Genomic DNA, 22,269 nt, shown 5'->3' with positions numbered 1-22,269 from the left:
TGTCCCGGGAGGCTGAAGAGCAACAGCTTGCGCCGAGTAGTTCCAGGCCACCGTTTTATGAATACAAGCATTTGGAGGAGCTGTCGTCCCCTGTTACCTACGAACGAGGACCCTGAGGCTGGGAGAGGGCACAGAGCGCCGAGAGCACAGGGCAGGCCGGACCAGGGAGGCACCGGAGCTGTCTGACTCGCCCTTCAGCGCTCGTTTTTAGTAGACCATAGCTGCGGCGTTGGGAGGCTGGGGTATGGGAGTCCTGGGGCAATAGGACGAGGCCCGAAGGACATGGCACCCCTTCAAACCTATTAGCTCCTCTTTTCCAACCCGCAGGGGCTCTGACTGGTCAGATCAAACCGATCCCACCTGCCCTCCCATCCTCAATGACGCGTGCCCCCGCACCCGGTCATAAGCACACCACAACCTCACTGAAGAGCTGGTTCCAGACGAACTTAGCTGGGTCTTGGGCATGAAAGGACAATATCTGGACTGCAGACTGTCGGCGGGCATTGCATTCCCCCGGGGAGGGCTGGCTGCCTGGCCAGTGCGCACCTGCGGCTCCAGGGAGGAAGGTGGGCCGCCTTGTCTTCCCCTCCCCCGCCTCCACGCTGGGCTGGATGAATGCTGAGGGACTGAGGGACGAAGTTGCCATTTGGGAACAGGGCTCCATTTCTCCAGCCAAACATTATTTAGCACCTACTGTGTGCCAGGGCTACACCATTTACACAGGTGCAATTCCCAATAACCTTTGCATCAATTTGGCAGGGTAGGTGTTGCGGTGGCATGAATCCCATTTTACAGATGAAGAAACCTCTTAACATGTAAGTTAACAGGTGATTTAAGATCACCTGTAAACTAGGCACATCCTGGAGTGACTGGGAACACAGAACTAATTTCTAATTCCACCTCTACTCCCTCACCCTCGAACTCCTTCCCGTCATGTGCAAAATGGACGGCACAGTAGAACGAGCCTAGCGGAAGGCACTGGGCTGGGAGGAGCAAGGAGCATCCTGTGAGCTGGGAAGGCAACTTCGCTCCCCTCAGCTTTAGTATCCACATCCCTCAAAGTGAAGGAAGCAGACAAGATGATCCCTGAAGTTACTTTAGACTCTGAAATGCCAAGCATGGATCCCTGGCCCCTTTCACTGGATGGATGCAAGATCGGCGAGACCACAGAGATGTGTTCAGAAAGAAAAAAACTACTTAAGGGAAAGGCTTCATCTTTTTCTTTTGCTTGGGAGGTGAACTCATCTTATTAACCAGGGAAGGGGGCAGGAGCTTTTGGCAGGTCAGAAATTGCTGGTGACTCTGGAGTTACCCTTGGCTGTAGGCTAACGAGGGCCCCAGTTTCTTCCCTTCCTATGATGATTCTTTCTTTTCCTTTTTTAAGGCCTCTACCCTGAGAAGCAAGGAGTCCCTACAAGTCAGAGGGTGGGCAACCATGCCAGAGAGGGCTGCTGTGAGCCCCACCCTGGCTGCTTGCCACCCACGCCCTGTCTCTTCCCTCTGCTGCTAGCTGCTGAAGTCTTTGGGGTACTCACTACTTGCTCTCCACTTTCTTTACTCTTCTTTACTGATACTACACAGAGTATATCAGTGCCACTTGGCAATCAAAATTCAATTTCAGGCAAGCTGACTTCCCAAGCTCAGCTCTAGGGAAGGAAGGGTCAGTCCGGATCATTTTTGGATGCCACAGTAGGGGGATGGAGAGGGCAATGAAGCTGGCCCCACTGGTCTACTCTGAGGCTGCTGCCTTGAATGGAAAAGACGAAGGGTTGGGGAATGGGGCTTCCTCCTCTGGAACCTCGCATCCGAAGCCTCCCTCCCAGCCAGCTGCTGTGCTGTGCTGGACCAACGGGCCTCACTGTGCTTGGGCATCGTGATTAGTATGGTGGATCCAAGCTCTTTGGCAGCTGGAGCCCACAGGAAAGAGTTTGTTCTCTTGGATTTTTAGTTTCTTGCTTCTTTGTATTTGTCTCATGTGTATCCAGTGAGAAGAACAGTTGATCTTAAATTTACCTACCATGTCTTTCCCCAAGCTTCATCACAAGATTACAGTGATCCCACTGCATAAATGGGGCCAACTGAGGCACACAGTGTCCAGGTGACTTCTCACATTTCTTAGCGGCACATGCCATCATCTGGTCACCATGTCTTAGAAACTATTTGCAACAGTCTTCTAAGTAATCCCCCTGCCTTTGGACTGGCTCTCTCCAATTCATCCCCAGAGTGAGTGTCTAAAACAAACTTTACCTCTTCACGCCCTAGCTTAAAACCCTTTCACGACCCTTTGACCTCTCAGGTAAAATTGAGTCCAAAACACATCTTCCGTCTCCACCCATCTCATATGCCATCAATGCCGAGCTGCTTCGAGTTCTCTGCTCATCCTATTTATACCTCTGCACCTTTCACACACAGAATTCTGCCTGGAATCCCCGCCTCACCCTCACACACACAGATACACAAGTTCCTATTTACCTTTCAAAACTCAGTTTAGGAATCCTCTCCTACTAGAAGTTTCTCATACATCACTATCTAGTCCCTTCCCAACAGAATTAATTACCCCCTTTGCTGGACCTCTCTTGCACTTTAATTAGAGTTTATGGTCACTAACTTACTTCATGTCTGTTCTCACTAACAGCCTGTGAACTTGTTCTCCTGAATTTATATTTTAGCTTCTCCTTTCTTTCTGTTTACCGCAGGGATATCCACGAAGCAGAATATTTGATCTTAAATTTACCTACCATTTCTTTTCCAAAGATCCCTTTGAAGGTTCAACACAAGTTCATAATGAGAGTATAGATTTAAAAAATCTCTATTAACAGCACGATGCCTGGCATAGTAGGTGCTTAATAAATGTGCCGAATGAATTAAACCAATATAGAAAAAGGGTTAGTGAGGTACACAATTCTGGAAAATCAAATTTGCTCTTGTCATTGGTCCAGATGAATCAGATAAAGTTACCTAACTGGCAAATATGAAACTATGGGTCCCTGCTAAGCTTGAAGTCTCTACAAACCTAAATTGAAGTTGGGTTTCACAGTTGAGGAATGTGAGCCTGACTGTATATCCTTATTGCCATACAGTATTACAATTCATCAATCCTACCAGTGTACTTAACTCAAACTCCTATGTCCTTCTTGTCACCTATTTGGAGGAATGAACAGTTCATTCCTAAAGGGTAATGTCTAACAAAACTAGTCTTGAAGTAGAATTGAAGTTAGAAGGAAAAGTGTCCTTTAATTTTTACTCATGCCTTAAAGCATGCAATAAGCACTGGTTTTGCCCAGTGATATTATGGACAAGTGTTGGCAAACAGCAAAGATATATGCACGTGGTTTAGATATCACATAGTCCCCAAGCCTCATAGCAGCATGTTATTCAGCCTACCTGGCTGCAAACACTGTACCTAATGTTAAAAAGCCCCACTTCCACTTGACAACTATATTATCTTGCAGCTCCCTTCTCCCAATACCTCATCTCCATTTTATTAGTCTAGGCATAAAGAATATTGCTCACACTAAAATGAAAATTAAAGTTTGGATCATCCTCGGTCAAAATACAACCAGCCTCTCATTCTGTAGCCCTGCTCTCATCTCTAAAGTGAGAACCTAATTCCCATCACATGTCTCAGTTTCCATTTACTACTCTGCAGACGAGATAAGCTGCCATGGCAATTAGTTCTTTTTTTTTTTTTTTTTTTTTTTTTTTTTTTTTTTGGTAAGAAGCAACAAGAGGAAGCAATTAGTTCTTTATCAAGAAATCTTTGGTACCTATTATGTGCGAGGCACCAAAGACAAAATAGAACACCAGACGAATCCAGGGCTTGTCCTCTTGGAGTTCATAGTCAAGTAAAAGATATCATAGAGGTAGTACACTCACCCTCTAACAGTTTTGGCCCATTCTGACATCAGGTATTTTCTGTATGATATTTTGCATACAATTAACTCAGTCACGTGCTCATAGTCTAGGCTGGCAGGCTGGCTGCGTGTAGGGTCCGGGGCGCATGGCTTATGGCAACTCGAACAGTTGAGGCTGAGGGCATTTAGCACACAGCGGCATGAGTATGCACCCAGAACTCTGTCTGAATCCTCCACAGATCTGCCTGTAGCTGGAGTTCTACAACTGTGGCTGCACCTATCTGGGAAAAGGGGTGTTGGGATTCATTTGTACAAACAAAGGCTTGTAACCAGCACCACTGCAGTAGGGGTTTTAGGGTTACTTCTAAAAGCAGCATCTTACTGGTGATGAGCTTTACACTTCCACATCCATCTTTCCTCATCTGATTCTCACTGTTAGTCTAGGTAGGCCCCATGACACCACATTATAGATATAAACCACTCAGCCAGGAAGTAGCAAGCTGGGTTAAAAACGCAGGGTTTCTGCCTCTAGAAGGGAAGCATGCTGCAGGAAGGACACTGGTCAAAGATCACTGTGAGAATGGGTGAGGGTCATTTAATTCAAATCGGGTAAAACATTAAGCAAAGATTAAGGAAGCTGCATTTTTTTCCTCATCCTTTTATTATTTTCCTTCTTTATTTCCCATAACAAGAGCAACTGAAGAAGCAATACAACTGAACAGGAGGAAGAGGTAGGAAGATGAGGAATAGAGTGACATTTTCCACCTGGGAGCAAAGCATAATCACTTTAGCAACTGAATGTGGAAGGTACAGGGAAAAGGGTCTGTCTTCTCAATGCAACAACCCCAGGATATCAAAAATAAGGTGGCAGTCTTCACACTGCCTCAGGTGTTTGGGATTTGCAATTTGTCCAGAGTTTAGTTTTGTCTGAACAGTGGCATTAAGTCTTCCTACAAATTATTATGAAATAACACAGTGATACTATAAAGGCATTTGAAGGCAAAGAATGGGTATAAGTGCATATATGCATATGTGTGTATATATGCATATGTATTTGCATATATATTTAATATATACATTTCATCATACATATTTCCACACAATGTTGGCCAGTTTTCTTTTTCCATTACTGCTCAATAGAGCAACAATTCATTAAGCAGCCAAGTACAGTATAGTATTAGGCACTATAGGGGAGAGAAGGGAAATTGGACATGGTTTCTACTTTCAAAAAGCTGACAGTATCATGCATTTAATTTTCCCTCCTAAAGAAAAACCTTTAAATTTTATCTCAAAGCTATTTTTAGGAGTCTGGGCTCTCTCGAGGAATTCAGAAGAGCAAAAGGAATAAGAAGATAGCAAGATTTCTATTCACCCAGGACAGATTTTTTACTCATTCTAGCTAAATGAGGGATGAGTTCAAGAACTGAACTAGACAGTAGGTTATGCCTGGGTTTGAAATACTAGTAGAGATAGCTAGCTGCAATTATAGCAAAAGTTTCATGTTAGAGCAAGAGTTTAACATACCGCCATTTCCATTCTTGTTCTTCCAGATTCCAGGCAAAAATCTTAATTTTAAAAGAATTCAGTTGTCTTAATTTGGAAAAGACTAAAGGAAGTTGTAGTAGCTGTCTTCAAATAGTTAAGATCTTTCCTATATTGCTCCACAACCAGGACCAATGGACAGAAGTTACAGAGGCCAAATTTAGCTCAAATAAGAAAGAATTTATGAGTTGCCTCAGGAGATAATGAGCTCCCCAGCACTGGAAGTATACAAGCAGATGGATGGCCATCTGCCAGGATTGCCATAGAGGGTATTCCAGCAGTGGATTAGGAGGTTGAATGAGGTGCCTACCATCTCTAAATTCTTGGATTTGCAGTCTGTCTCCTTGGCCCAAGGCTAAAAGGAAATTTAAATCTTTGGAGAAATGTAACATTTCTTACCGAAAGTAAAAACTTGCTTTATATATTTGGGCCTTTTTCTTTAGATGTATGGGCACTTTTCTTTAAATGCAATGAATGTACTTAATACTAGAAAGGCAATAATTACTTAAGTGCTCTATTGACAAAAGTTATATTATTGACATACTCAAGTGTTACTAGGTAAATAGCATTAATGGCCTTGTTAAAAAAGAGAATATATTTACATGAGAAAAAAAATTTTACAAAGTAAGACCAATCTGAATAGATGAACATCAGGCTTGTTTTTATAATGACTTCTTATAAGACACACATGCATACACATTCTGGAACAAAAACAGTGAGTGGAGTAAAAATAAAAAAGTATCTCAATATATCTACTGTGTTTATGCCTCGGAGTCAGAATGCACCTCCTGCAAAGAAGAAAGATGGTTCTCTTCAAACACTTTCAAGCATTAAGCACTTGGTAAAGCTCAGCACACAAAATAATACCTTGTTCTTCTGAATATAAACTGACTCCAGGCTACCCTTCCCCCCCCCAAATCTGATGGGGTGCACTGACTTTCAAATGCTAATTAATTAGACCCACCGTTGAGGTGATATGGTTAACTTAAAAATTTGGCCAGGAAAGAAGAATAGAGAAACTAAATTGAGAAATAAAAAAGCAAAAGAGGTAGACCCACATAAACATACCTACACACTAATACCTATACATTTAATAACCAAAATAGAAGATAAGTCTTCTCTCCCCCAACCCCCAAAGATAACATTTTAATTTTTCAGAGTGATATAAGGATCTGTTTTATTGTATAGTTTGCTAAAGAAGCACGTGGTGGAAGGGAGAGGGGAAAGTTTATGGAGCTTACTCTTGGGGCTGTTTTTACAACCTTCAGTTGAATTTAGTGAACGATTCCTCAGTGCCTTTCAGGTGCCAGGCACTGTCTTCAGTGCTGGGGTGCACACAAGAGCAGGTGTGGTTCTGCCCCCAGGACCTTACTTCCTCCTGAGGTACACACAGGCAGCCACCACCCTATACACTTCCCTAGTGGTTGACCCCACTAATTTCAGTCCTAAGCTCAACACTACTGCCCCTGCACCTTACTCATTAAAAACAAAATAAACCCGAATGCACGAATATCTTTGGATGCATATCTTATATATAAATTTGTACAAATGGAATAGTAAGCATTTTGAGGATACATTTGCAAAGCACTTCACAGTCTACAAAGTGCTTTCACAGCCACCATATTTGTTCATTTCAACCCTGAGTTGTGTTAAACTCATTTCAAAGATAGAATTACCTATTTAGTAGTTACTTACGAACCCTGAAGTTGTATTTTCTGATTTTAAATAAAAATATTCCCCTTCCACCACCGTTATATTTTAACAACCCCACAGTCATCCTGATGGAATACATACAGAACCTGAGGTACAAAGTGCCTCATTGAACCAAGTTGTACCATTTAAGCGAGCTAAAATCCAAACTCTTGCTCCTTAAGGTTCCAGGCTCTTTTCTTGTAACTGAGCCAAGTCACCAGTTCTGCCTTGGGCCAAATGATAAGATCAAAACAGTCTCTGTAGAATGAAAACCAGGTGAGACCAAAATAGCTGAAAATTCAACCTATCATTTGAAATAAGAGTAAAAATCAACCTTGCTTTTAAAGTAAGCTCAAGTATATTTTATTTATATGGCTCTTATTTTGTGCCTTATTTTATATATGTGTGTGCCTTGTTTCAGATATGTCTCTCAGAGGCAGGGGCCATTGTTTATTAGTTTAATAGAAAATATTTGGAAAACATCCCCATGATGACATACACTGTCCACTCTCTCTCTATATATAGTCACTAGTGCTGAAACTAAGCTTTCTAGACTTTGAATCCAGACTATTCAGTGCTATTCAGTGTTTAACAGAGCACATGGTTGACATTTAATAAATGTTAGATAATAAAAATAGAAGCAGTACTTCAAAGTAACAATATCTGGAGAATCTCATTAACCACAAAGTAAGATAAACAAGCTACCATTAAGGCATCTGGATTTGCATATAAAGGCACCTTCCCTCTGGCTATTACAAAAGACAGGGACTTGCTGGACAGCATGCTTCACCCAGCACTAAGGTGACAGAAAGGGGAAAAAAAGGTTCTTTTGTTTAGCTCTCTTCCCTAATTATACCTTGAATCTAAATAAAGAAAATACAGCACACATGATCAGAAATAATTTAGAAGTAAATAGAAAATAATGGGGTGGAGGGTTTTAATCCCATTATCAGTGGCAGGGTCAGAGGAAATGGACAAATGGGAGCACCAAATTATCAACAGTGGCATGAAACAGAGAAAGAAATTCAAAACCAGAGGAGATGAGTCAAGAAATTAAACTTGGTTTCCATGTTAATTCAAAACTGTTTGGGGGCTGAAGGAAGAAGGAAGCAATGATAATTCCAGCAGAGAAACTGCTCATTAATATCCTAGCAAAACAATAACCTCAGATAATAGGAAATATTATGATGTCTCTAGAGAACAGAGAGAAATTCAGATTTACTCTCCCATCCATGGAGCTCACAGATGCTTTAATGCAGTATATTCAACAGAGCTGAATAAATACCAACAAGAAGGTTAAAGCATTGATTAGGGGAAATACTTCACATTAGAGACATCTGGAAACAAACAAATGAGCTAAAAAAGCAGGAGGGGAGATGCAGTAGGTTGTTTTATTCCTCTGAGAGTAAGCAACTCTGGTGACATGCAGTTGCAGCTGCCCAGCTGGGGTGATAAGGTAGGGGTAGGGGAGTAGGAAGCAGAGGGAATGAGAGGTGGGAAGGGATGGTCCCTTGGTGCAAAGCTGTCGAAGGCTGCTACTATTGGATTTACTGAAGTGTTTTATGAATACAAGAGATTACCCAAACATCTTCAGCTGACACCAGGATTGCATTAGACATCATATAACAAATGGCTTGTAAAAAGTTGACAAATCTTCTTGATGACTGAACCTAAATAAATAGTCTCCTGTCCAGGCATTTGATGCATCATTTCATAATACCTGTCCAATCTTAGCCAAAACAAGGATAAGATACTAGGACAAGAATCACACACTTTACAAACTATCTTTCTGTTAATATCTTTTAGTTACCAATGAGCATGGGGGTGTTAGGAAGGTTCAGATCAGCTGCCTCATGCTAAATAAATCTGCTCTCAACTCTTAATATCATTGGATCTTTGTGGATGGGAGAGAAACACTGAAACTAAACATGAGGCTCCCCTGGCATCTTGCTGGCCATAATGCAGCTGTCGAAATCCAAAAGCACCTCATATCTTTTGCTACTCTGTTCACATGCCTCCTAAAGGGAAAAAACAGAACTGCTGGCAAATTGACCTGATGTAAATGTATCAGCAGATCCTTTGAGATTCTTAAAAAACAAAAACCACACATTTGCACAGCTCATTCCAAATGTTGTTGCCCTATTTTTCCACTTTTTTGCCTATCAGGAAATTCAAAAACGTATAGTGAGTTCTTACTAGGTATTTCATATTGTGAGGAACAGGCAAGAAATAATGAAAAAAAAAATCTATTATCAAGTGTTTACTATGTGCTAGGCACTTCACAAGCATTGTTTTTCACCAACACAATCCTACAAGGTAGGTATTATTATTACCTCCATTTTGCAGATGATGAAATTGAGGCTTGGTGAAGTTAACTAACTTGCCCAATGTCACACAAGTTAGTAAGTGGCAAAGCCAGCGCTGGTCTTCTGTCCAAAGACCATGCATGCTCTTTACCCACTATGCCACATATGCCAAGTAGAGGTCTCAAAAAACGGAACGGGTTATTTGGAGGAGAGACTAAGTTCCCTGTGACAGGAGATGTTTACCTACTTCCAGTTTAAGTAGAAGATGGATGAAGGCATCAAGTCACTCAGTATGGATGATATAATTCACATGCCATAAAATTCACCATTTTAAAGTATACAATTCAGTGGTTTTTCGAATATTTGCAAGGTTGTGCAACCATCACAAATATCTAATTCCAAAACATTTTCACCACCACCCTCAAAATTCTAGAATATTTTCATCACCCCATATTCATTAATATTCTCCCCTCTCCTCAGTCCCAGGCAACCACTAATCTACTTTCTGTTTCTATGAATTTACCTATTCTACACATTTTCATATAAATGAATCACATAATATATGGCCATACAATTTGTGACTATCTTCTTCACTTAGAATAAGGTTTTCAAGGCTTATAAAGCATGTAGCAGTACTTCATTCCTTTTTTATGGCCAGATAGTCCATCATATTGCTATACCGCATTTTGTCTATCCAATCATCAGTTGATGGACTCTAAAGTACCTTCAATTCTTGAGATTTTATGAACACAATGTTCCTGCCCTTAATCCAGCTGAACAATTAACATGCATGACTCAACTGGATTCGCTCCAGAGCTCTATTTGCCACTTTTTGTTGGACAACTGCAAATGGATACAACACTGCTACCTAAAACTCAACATGGCCAAAATTACACTGATTTTTCCCCTGAAAACCTCTTTCTTCCGTGCCTCCCTCCTTGTTAATGGCAATACCCATCTTTTAGGTTCACAAAACAGTCTTTTTTTTTTTTTTAACTTATCCATCTCCTTTATGTAGTATATTAACTTATACGCCAACATCCGTAAAGCCTACCTCAACTACACCATTTTTTCCCTGCCTCTTGTTGGATATCACAATAGCCTTCCACTAATCTCCCTACCTCCTAACTCTCCCTTTTGTAATCTATATGACTTCAGCATAATTTAGTTGCTGAATTAATCTTTTTCATGTTCAGCTATGTTCAAGTCATTCCCAAGATCAAACACATTAAATGAAATGCAAACTTCTAAGGATTTCTATTAGTTCAATGTAGATAACTGAAATTTAAAGAGCGAGAAAGGCAGAAAAGTGACATTTGTGTATAATACTTGTCTTGTTTTCACTATTTGGCTGTAAACACTTTTAAGGGCAGAAAATATTTCCACATTGGGTAACAATGACAAAGCTTAGGTGGGAGACAGACCTTGTCTTGAATCCTGGCTATACTACTAGGAACATCATAATCCACAAGCTTTCAGTCACCTCCTCTGTTAAAAAGGAGAAAAACCACTTACTTCACAGGCTGTTGTGAAGACTACAGGTCATGTATGTAAGTGTACAGCACCTGACAGAGTTTGGACTCAATAGTACCTGTTACTTTTAATACTCATCTTTGAATCTCCTGCACATCATGACACGCTACCCTGCACAAAAAGGGTACTCAAAAATACTTGTATTCTAAGTGGAGATGGGAGGTCAGGTGGGGTAAGGGAAAACCACAGCTACAGAAAGAATTAGGCAAACAAATCAGTAACTAGTGGTTGCAGGAAATGAAAAGGGTGAGCTTGAAAAGATGGGCAGGATTTGGCTATTCGGAAAGGAAGAAGCAATGCCTTTCAGACAGAAAAGCAACTGCAGAGGAAGGACCTGAAATGCCAGGTGGGGGAGACATGAAGAGGCTCAAGCCTTACTGGAGAAGAGCTGGCAATGGTTGACAATGGGTGATAGAGGGAAATAACATTAGCCAGATAAATTATGAACATCTTTGAAACTAAGCAGAGCTTAGTCTTGATACAACAGTAACCACAGAACCATCGTAGGTTCTTGGACAGGAAAGAGGCATGATGAAAGTAGTGTTTTGGGGAAAACTGGACAGGTAGCCATGTGCATGACAGACTGCAGAGCAGGAGGCGGCAATTTATACGAGTGTTTTAGATATGGAAATTTGCAGCAAGATGACCTGACTACAAGGGAAGTAGAGCAAGGGGTAAATCAGAGAGACATTTTGAAAGAAAAAAAAATCACAGCACCTAGTAATAAATCCTGTAAATGAGTCTAATCTGTACCCACCTTTCCCCATGTTTCATTTTTTTCCTCAAACCATCTTCAAACACCCTGCTCCCCCAGCAAGTCTTTGTTTTCTGAAACAGAGCTGGGAATAAGTTAACCAATTAACCAATCAACTCTTTAGTCACTGCTGCCAAGCTCTTCTGGCCCAAGATGGAAAGATTCCTGCTTATTTTAATCTGCCTCGGTATCCCCAGCATCAAGTGCAATTCAGCTCAGAACACCTCTGAGAGGAAGGAGAGAGAGGAAGAAGAGTTAAGAATGTAAGTTAATCATAACTCATGTTTAAAGATCTAGCACCTTTCCCAAACACTCCTATTAGAATGCAGACACCCCCATCAGAAGCAAACATTAGGCTCCATACGAATGGCAGATGTCACTGACTGCCCATCCAGGTTAGAATTTATCCCAGAGAGACCAATTTCTACAAGGAAAAGAGTAAAGACAAGGAAAAGAGTAAAGTTGAACATATTTGAGTCTTTTACTCTCAATAGGTGGCAAAGCATAGCAACAGTTATGTCCCACCTCTTTTCCTTTCACTTGAGCTGTTGGTTTGTAAATACTTGATTCAGTGAAAGCTTCTAAGTTTTCTGGAATTTATTCTTGCTGGCTGGAATAGTTTTTCTGGTGGTGCATTTGCTTGCTGAATAATCCAGCTAGCTCATATTCCAGGAACTCAACTTCTGTGAAGTCTCCAAATTTCATAAACCTTTCAGAACAGGCCATCACTCAGGATACAAGCTAGAGTGAAGACAAGACCTCCAATCTCTTCTCAGCCAATGCTCAGCAAGTCTCCTCTGAACTGGGAACGTCAGATCTTCTTCCACAAAAGCCTCCAAGTATCTTGTAAACTGGCAGTGAGACCAGGACAAAAGAAGAGATGAAACCAATGCTTCATCAGACTGTAAGTAATAGTGAACTAAAGGAAGTTATCAAAAGAAAGATAAATACTTCAAAGAAGAACAGGAGAAAAAGAATTTTCTGGGGACAGACTTCAGTGAGTGATATTAAAGTTATACTCTTATTTGGAGCAACACACAAGGTCAGGAAAGGAAAAGGATAGAGCTTACCGGAGACTACCTAGCAAGCTAGCAGGTAAGCTCTGTCTCTGTTTTCCTGTTTTATCAACTTCACAAACTGTCAGAATTGGAGGGACCTTACAGAGAGAGAATCATCGTCCAACTTCCGTAGTACTAAGATGAGAAAACTGAGGCCCGGATAAGGTAAATGACTTGTTCTAGGTTAGACAACCAGCTAAAATCAGCACAGACACAAAAAGAACTCAGTTTGGCTTAATCTTGCTTCCCTGGTGCCTTTGGGCCCTCTCCCTACGGATAGAAGGGAAAGCAGTGAGGAATTCCAGAAATTCTGTCATACACTAGCCTTCAGGCCATCCATTATGTCTGGGCTCTTCATTTCTTCAGAAAAGGTTTCAAAGTACTATTATGATTTGATTATGAGAATCACTCATGCTCTTTAGTGCTAGAGACATGGATCTATGCATTTTTAGGAAAACAAAACATAAACTCTCATTAAATAACCACAATATAACTCAGACTATCTTTAAGGATTAAAAAGAAAGTAAGCAGGTCATATATTGGAAGAGAATAAAGAGGTTTCAAAACTACCAAGATCTCACTTTAACTGAAAGATAAATAAAAGTACTAGCACACTGCACATAAAAGGGAGCTTGTAGCAAGATGAAAACCACCACAGATACACGTAATTACTGAAAAGTTGCCGGAACATCTATTACCACCCAACTCTACCCCCTCATAAAAGTAGCACCAAAAGAGCACAAGTCCAATATATAGGTTTTTCTAAAACCAATGTTCTTACTAAATGCAATGTTACGGGTATGTTTTTTTCCTTACACTTAAAAGACAAATCAGGTTAAGCATATCATCATGGAGGTCAGCATCGAATTTTTAAAAAATGAACATATATATACAAACACACACACTCCAAAGAAAGGGTCCAGGGTTTGGACACACAAAAGCATTATAAAACATGGAATGTGGCTGTATTAGCAAGAGAGATATTTACATATTCTATTAAATAAATTCACTGATTGTTTTTCTACTCTCCTACTTTAAGTATTAATACTTAAGATCCTAGAATGAGAAACAAAAAACATTGGGGAGACACCAACCAGGTACTTGATAATTGCTCATTTAATCCTTACAACACCTGTCAGGCTGAGTATTATTTACTCCAATTTAAAGATGAGAAAATGGAAACTGAGAGGGCAACTCAATCAAGGTCATATTGCAACTAAGTAGAAGAGCTGAAATTGACTCCAGATCCTCTTAAGTTCAGGCTCTCTTCACTACACCAACAGTTCTCAAAGTATGGTGTGTAAACATTTTGGGGTGGGTGCCCAAGATTTTTTCAGGGGGTCTAGAAAGTCAAACCTATTTTCATAAAACTACTAAGACTCCATCTGCTTTTCACCATGTTGACATTTGCACTGATGATATAAAAGCAATAGAGGGTAGAGCTGCTGGTAGCTTCTTATGAATCAAGGCTGTGGCACCAAATTCCACTCACTAACAGTCACTGCATTTGTCATTGCTTCTCACTTGCAATACAGACACTGCCAGTTTCACTTAAGAGTGCCCTTGATGAAGCAGTAAAAAGTAATAACTTTATGGAATCTCAGCCCTTGATTATACATCTTTTTAATAATCTGTGTGACAGAATGGGACATATGCATAAAGCACTCCTGCTGCATACCAAAGTACCATGCTTGTGGCTGAAGGAAAAGTACTTGTGCAATTTGAGTTGAGAACCACACCAGCCACTTTTGTTTTTAAACAGAAGACCATTTTAATGGGAAAGAATGACTGGTAAGCAATGGCTATTCAGACTTGAGTATCTGGCAAATATTTCCTCAAAAATCAAAAAAGTAAGCCTGTCATTTCAAGGAAAACAACTGTATCTGTTGCCAATGATAAAATTCAAGATCTCAAGACTTAGAATTTTTTGAAATTTGTATCTACCACGAGACTCCTGTGATGAAATCAGTTGTGATAACGACAAATGTGACCTTGATATTACATAAAGAAATGTGTTAACATGTGGAAGATCTGCAACTCAGTAAACCAGTATTTTCCAATTGACCAATATAGGATATTACAAAATCATGCATAGGTAAAAGATACTATTCTTCACACATTTCTTTCTTTTTAAAAACAGGACATCACTCTGTCACCCAGTCTGGAGTGCAGTGGTGTGACCATAGCTCACTGCAGCTTCAAACTCCTGGGCTCAAGCAATCCTCCCACCTCAACCTCCTGAGTAGCTGGGACTGTAGGTATGCACCACCACATCCGGCTAATTTTTACAATTTTTGTAGAGACAAGGTCTTGCTATGTTGCCCAGACTGGTATCAAACTCAAGCAATCTTCCCGCCTTGGCCTCCCAAAGTGCTGGGATTAAAGGCATGAGACACTGCACCTAGCCTCTTCATACATTTAAAAGTATAAAATGGACCAGTGGATTTTTAGTGTAACAGAATACAAAAACTTCATTGATATGATTTCAGATTCCACATTGGAGCTATCTTTGAAGAAACTACCATTTGTGAAGTTTCACTGTAGTATCAAAGAAGAATATCCATAATTATTTGAAAAGGCTATTAAAATATTCCTCCCTTTTAAAAATACTTATTTGTGTAAGACTGGATTTTCTTTATATATGTCAACATATCACAACAGATTGCATGCAGAAGCACATATGAGAATCTAACTGTCTTCTATTATGCTAGATATTAAAAAGATTTCAAAAACTATTCTCAATGTTTTTTACTGTGGAAAATACTTTTCATAAAACTATGATTTATATTAACATGTAATAGGTTTACTATTTTTAAATGAATTAAAGTTTTTACTTTCTCATTTCTCAAATTTTCTCATTTTAATTTCTAATATAGTAAATATTGGTAGATATAATCCACATGAACATAAACTTCTCCATAAAGTCCTCAATAATTTTTAAGAGTGTAAAGTGGTCCTGAGAGCAAAAAGATTAAAAAATGCTATATCATACTACTTGCCTTTAATATTTAAAATAGATAGCAGAAAAAAATTTCTCTGTAAAGATGCTGCTCCAAAAATTTAAAAATGATTACTAAAATGTACCCTAATTAGTGTTTTTGATCAAGAGGCATTTAGGCAGCTGCAACCCTCTGATCCCATACAAAGAAAAGATCCCTTAAAATAAAATCCTCGTAAAGGTAGGTACAAAAGCATGCTAATCAAATGAGGGGAAAAGGCAAGAGAGAGAGTTCTACCTACCTTAAATGATTTCAAACCAAGGCCTCCACTGATGCTGAGGGAATGATGTCTCAGATGTCAAAACAAATATATTTCCTGACAGCTAAAAATCAAGGAAGATTTTAATTTTCCTTGTTTTCAATTAGTAACATGAATTATTCTTGACATTACAGAAAAAATGGGAAATACCTACATTCAGCTATTTTTCCATAATGTTTATGACAGAAGTCATAAAACATCATGAAGACATTAAATATAATTAAAAAGCAATTTTTTTTAATCAGGAAAAATCCTCTTATCTTTGAAGTTGGTGTTAAACCTTTGGTGAACCAATCACTTGGCTTGAAAGTGGACAGTAAAAAGTAGAAGTAACTGTTCACAAACAAATGCAGAGTTTTATTTTCTCTATTCCTATTAGAAGGTAGCTATCAAAGAGCAAGTGGGAATGGGATGGGTACTTATTCCACCAGACATAAATATGTTATGTTTGTAAATAGAGCTAAGAGTACAAACAGGTTGATTTCTGCAAAGTACATCTGGATATTCTTAATTTTTAAAAGGTTTAACTAAAAGATCCTACAAAATACTAAGCATTTTGTTATATGTATTAGTTCTGTCAGCCAAATGTACGTAAAGCCTAAAAACTAAAATACCATCCTAAGAATAAGTCCAATTATACCTATATTTAAAAGCCAAAATATAGAAAATATCAAAAGTCAGTAAGCCTTTTGAGTTCAAATGGCATTCATAAAAGCACAGAAATGTTGGTACTTTAGGAAGCCCAGTTTTGGGGATAGAAATGATATAATAATAAAGACATCATATTTTTCATTTAGGGCAGTATTACAACCAAAAGTTATTTTCAAGTGAGTCATAAAATCTGGCTCATTAATCCTACTGGATTTTATACTTAAAAATTGTTAAAATGGCACAATTTTTATATGTATCTTACCAACATTTTTAAAAATTAATAATATACCAAAAACCATTGGATTACAGAGTTTAAATGGGTGAATTATGTGATATGTAAGTATCTCAGTAGAGGTGTTAAAAAAACAACAATGAAGCCGTGCAGATGCTAGGGCAATCCCAGCTGCCAGCGCTGTCATGGAGGTTTATCTGTTACAGAGACCAACTAGCTAGTCTCACTAGTAAAGATGCTCCAAGAGGCAGGAAGATGTTTGGGAGTCACCGGCAGTAAGATTGATTACAAGCTCCACAACTCCTCAACCTTTCTAATGTAATGTGGATAAGACAGACCAATAAGAATACAAAGAAAAAGTCACATACTTGGTTCCTTTAAGCTTATTTAATATTTGAACTCTTATTTTCTATTTTCCCAGACCCCAGAAAACAGAAAGTTTTTAAATGACCAATATTTTGTTCCAGAAACATACAGCCTTATCAGCTAATTCATAAAAGAGCTATTTTACAAAGGTACATCTGGATAATTAGAACAATAAAGTCTTTTAGGCATTTCAAAATGTGATCAGTAAAAATACATGATTATTAATAAAGTTTTTTAAAGATAGTTCCAGATTTTTTTTTAAAAGCAATTTCTGTTAAAGAGTACATGATTGTATGGTGAACAAGGAAAATAAAATGTTCTAGTAGGAAGAGGCTTATTAAAAATAACCAACAGTGTGCACATTACAGTTACCATCTTTGCAGTACATCTGCTTAGCAGTTGGCACCTGGAAATGGCAGGCAGGGCTTCCTTCTAGGAGGTACTTTTTTTTTCCTACCAATTTATTATCAAAAACCCTCAGTACCAGTGGGGAAGGCATAAGGAACCAGGCAAAAGGAACTCTTTTCTTGAGGAAAGAACAATTTTGCAGATCACTCTGAAAAGGGGGTAGAAACATCAGAAAAAACATGATTTATAAAACAAAAATTTGTAATTTTCAGGGGAAAAACAGTAGCCAGCATGAAGTTGACTGTAAGGTCCCGCTAATTTTGTATTTTGAAGTCCTATGCACACAATTCTCAATGTTGCCCTCTGTGACTTATAGGAAAGAAAATACTGACCAAAGCTCTAGTAGTTCAAAATAACATCATATACCAATTGCAGAGAAGAGAGGTTCCAGTTTGAAATAATGGAAGCTTCCTGTAATACACCAAATTTACTAGCATCAAAAAGGAAAAAAGGATGCACATAAAAGACCATTTACAGGAAGTATAATTATTTTCTTTAGCTTCTAAAAATAAGAAAAACTGGAGTTTTCTCCTCTACTATCACAGTAGCTACTCTCTCTCCTCCCCAAAAAACAAACAAAAAAACTTTTAAAAAGGGGACTCATCCTTTCTAACAGTCATTAGAGGTTATCTTGGGGAAAAGAAAGCCAAGAACAGCTATGAAATATACCTCCCATGCAATATAATATAATAAATAGTTACAATTTAAGTTCTAAAAGCCAACATAACTCAAGCAGTCCAAGTTAGCTGATTTTAAAGTATGCAAAATATATGGCTTCTAAGGTAGTAATGATTTTAAATTATAGCACTTTGGGGGCTTGCTGATTTGCCTTGATTAACTCTGTTCTCTGTAAAGGAAGGAGACACTCCAAATGTAATTTGCCACTTAATAGCAAAGGAGCCATTAAGCCCACTAAGAGAGCACAGTGTCACAGCAGTTCACTTCAACAGCAAAAATGTAGCTTTCTTGCTCTGGGAAGGTTGCTTTGTATATCACCCTTGTACCCTTCAGTATAGAAGTATAGATTCCAACTTCTAATCATGTAACTTAGAGAAAGCTACTTTGATGGTAACCAGTCTCACTCAAAGACAGGATATTAATAGCTAATTCCATCATTCTGAAAGAGAAATATAATATGAAAGTCAAATGCATGTGATTATAATGGCTAAAATGAAATGGAAGGCATGGGAAGCTGGGTTGGGAGGGAGAAGGGAAGTAGTTAGGCTGGTAAGATAAAAAGAACACTTAAAATTTTGAGATCTTTTCAGAATTAGACTTTATCCTGGGGCTTTGTTGGAAAATCTAAATATGAATTTATTTGAAAGCACTAGAGCTATGGTCAAAGTATTTTTCCAATTAGCCCTGTAACAGTTCTAAAAAGAGGTTAAACAGCAGGAAAAGAAAAGCAGATAATTAAGGATAAGATACTGTTTGAGCTAGAAAAGAGACTGAAACTTTGCTAACCTAGAAGCTCCTTAATTGAGTGCTAGAGAATTATATAATTACCCTGTAGTGTCTCAAGTTAAGATGAAAGTTTTACTGTATTTACTTTTCTCCTCATTAGTTGCCCCCTGATGGTGTTAGTGTCAAGTGGCTACAGGTGTAACCCTTTTAGTTGGGAGTGACTACATTATTTCTAGCAGCACAATATAACCATTTGGTTTCTACTTGTTCCTCCTAAGAGATATAGAAAGTTCCAAGTTCCAAGCTTCATTTATATATCAGCTTCTGCTTCTAAAATTTTTAATCCCACACTGATTTAAATTATACTTGGCCTATAACTAAAAATATAATTCCAATTTATATATGAGGTCCAAAGATAAAAACAGACATCAGTTTTGAAAGGACAGAAACAGGAATCTGGACATAAATAAATGAGCTTGTTAAGTTGTAGTGGTGTTTATAAAAGTAGGTGGGAATCTTTACCATTTGTGGTGAGAAAAATCTTTTTTTTTTTTTCTTTTGGACTGCAGGAAAGAATAAAATTATATCCTGGCAACTCACAGAGTTCAGAGGGCACTACTGAAAGACGTGAGCAGTGGATGAACTCCTTGTTTACTAACAGAATTCACAGATTCCATTTTAGTTGGCAAAAATATTCCAAAACATATATACCTAATGCACAAAGAAAACCACAGAAAGCCAATATAATTGAAGGAGTTCTCAAGTAACAATTCTGAAACATTTGTCCTCTGCAGGGTGCTGCCAATACTACTATTTGTTCTAGAGCAGGCAGTTACCAACACCTTGCCTGCAGTATCCAGTGTATGTTCTGGTCTGCAATTCTTAAGGTCAGTCACGGCCCAGTGTGGAAAGAGCTACAGCAGTGAAGTCAGAGGAAGTGCTTCTGGAGCTGATGTGAGCAGTTCTACCTCCTCCACCACATCTTTCTCCACTTCACTGTTGGCTCGCCTTTTGACTCAGAGCCCTTTGGCACCATCAGTGCAAAATTTAGAGTCAAACCTCCAGGTACTAAAAATTTTACTGGCCTTATAATCAGCAGTACCCGTGGCCAATGACAGCCATGGTTCAACTCAGTAGTGATTCAGTCAGATAACCTTCCGGAACTCTTTACCCACTCCCATCCCACCCTGCCTTGGCAACCCCCAACCCTGCCACCATCTGAAGCATTTCTATTTGTTTCTTTTTATTTCCTGCTCAATCTGCAGGGATAGTTTTTCACAAGTGCCAATGTCTAATGTATAATTATAAAAATGAAACAATACCAAGAATAACAAATTTATAGTCAAGAAAATAAAATTTGCTTTCCTCTCCCTCCCAAATCCCAACCCTCAATAGAAAAGACAACAAAGAAGAAAACACACCCATTTTCAAGTGCCTGCTATTTAGTATGTTGAGGATTCCTGTTAATTGGGGGTTGATCCCAGCTACAGAGAAGAGGTGCTTGCCTCAGGGTGGGAGGAAGCCCACCTACTCTCTGACCACCTGGGGAGCACACAGCTCAAGTCCTCTGCACATAAGAGCCACAGGGCATACTATGCCTTTGAGGTGACCCTCAGAAAAGCAGCCTATTGGACAGCAGAGGGCGTGGAATATAGTTTAGTGAAGGCAAGATGCTCCTTCCTTCCCCTTCTCACTTCCTCCTCTTCCTCCCCTCTCTACCCAACCTCCTAATTCCCCATCTTGACCTCTTTGCTTTAGGAGCAACTGATCCTTGGGTGTACTAAATACAAAGGGCTAAAACTCTCACTACTCAATTAAAACAAAACAAGGCAAAATAAAAATTAAAATGTGCTTTCAAATACGGAATGAAGTCAAATAAATACATCTGATTTTCTCTTTTTCTTATGTCTAAGTACAATTTCATATCCTACACCCAAAGCTCTATACATTTGGTTTTTGTTCTGAATCAAAATGAATTTCCGATAGTGAGGAGAGTAGAGTGAGAGAATGGAGATTCCCTCACTGACAGACTAGTGCAGCTGCCACACTGTGAAGAACTAGTCCCGCTCTGGGCACCTTGGGACATGGCTAACCCCAGGTGGTTCACAGGCAGATCCTCTGTCACACACTCTCTGCGGCACACTGGAGCCAGGATGTGATGAGACAAGGCCGATGCTCAAAATCCAACAACCTGCAGTCACCTCCAGCACACGTGGCTCTAACTTTTATCTGAGAAGAAAGATATATGGAAATCACATTAGGAAAAAAGAACAAATTAACATGCAAAGAATACCCATGAAATCTATGGGTATGGTTGTATCTTTTGTTTCTGAATCAGAACTGTCCCATTCTAAAGTACAGAAGCACAGGTGGGTACAACAGACTGCTGCACTGAACACAGGGACACCTGCATCAAGGGGAGACAAGTACAGCAAGACCTGAGCAGGCCCAGTCCTTCACACTAGGGAGTCACGGCCGCACCAGGAAATCTCATGTTGAATCTATGATTTACCAGGCTTCCCACCATTCTGCCTTCTGCTTTTGAAAAGGTGAAGAAACAGAGAGAAGAGAGGATGGCCTGGGAACTGTCAACTGCAGTTCATCTTAGAGAAGGAAGAGTTAGCAGACAAGAGCTTCCACTTGATATATGATGTTTAGAAACAGTTTTTAAAGACAGAAAAGAAATGGAATCTCAGAGGGTTTTCACTTTAAAGAATAATAAATAATTTCATTCAGTGACCTGTTTAAGGAAGGATGATTCTAGAGGCTACAGGCTACAATTATTTTTTGAAAATTTTTATTTTTAATCATTATGGGTACATAATAGTGGTATATCTTTATAGGGTACATATGATGTTTTGATATAGGCATACAATGTGAATTAATCAAATAGGGTAATTGGGGCATCCATCATCTCAGGCATTTAATAATTCTTTGTGTTGGGAACATTCTAATTCCACTCTTTTAGTTATTTTAAAGTATACCCTAACTTATTGTTGATTACAGTTACTTTGTTGTGGTATCAAATATAGTTCATTCTACTTATATTTTTCCACCCACTAACCAGCTCCACTTTATCCCCCCTTCCCTGCTACCCTTCCCAACCTCTGATAACCATTATTCTACTCTCTATCAACATGAGATCAATTGTTTTTAATATTCATCTCCCAAATATGAGAACACGCGAGATTTGTCTTTCTGTGCTTGGCTT

At 39.1% G+C, this 22,269-nt stretch overlaps 1 protein-coding gene across 5 annotated transcripts in view; it reads right to left on the bottom strand.

The window, feature by feature from the left end:
- Nucleotides 1-17,252: 17,252 nt before the first annotated feature.
- ARHGEF12 (Rho guanine nucleotide exchange factor 12) overlaps nt 17,253-22,269 on the bottom strand; it is a 149,148-nt gene continuing 144,131 nt past the window's right edge. For all 5 annotated transcript variants that reach the window (XM_012773507.3, XM_012773512.2, XM_012773510.3 and 2 more), the window contains one exon: nt 17,253-21,287. In XM_012773507.3, the coding sequence (XP_012628961.2) occupies nt 21,277-21,287 (11 nt within the window). In that variant the 3' untranslated portion in view covers nt 17,253-21,276. The remainder of the gene's footprint in view (nt 21,288-22,269) is intronic.

Source organism: Microcebus murinus, chromosome 4 (assembly GCF_040939455.1).
Source record: "Microcebus murinus isolate Inina chromosome 4, M.murinus_Inina_mat1.0, whole genome shotgun sequence".
In the NCBI taxonomy this organism is placed as follows: Eukaryota; Metazoa; Chordata; class Mammalia; order Primates; family Cheirogaleidae; genus Microcebus; species Microcebus murinus.
Note: the sequence above shows the minus strand (reverse complement) of the source record. Positions and strands in the feature narration are given on the sequence as shown.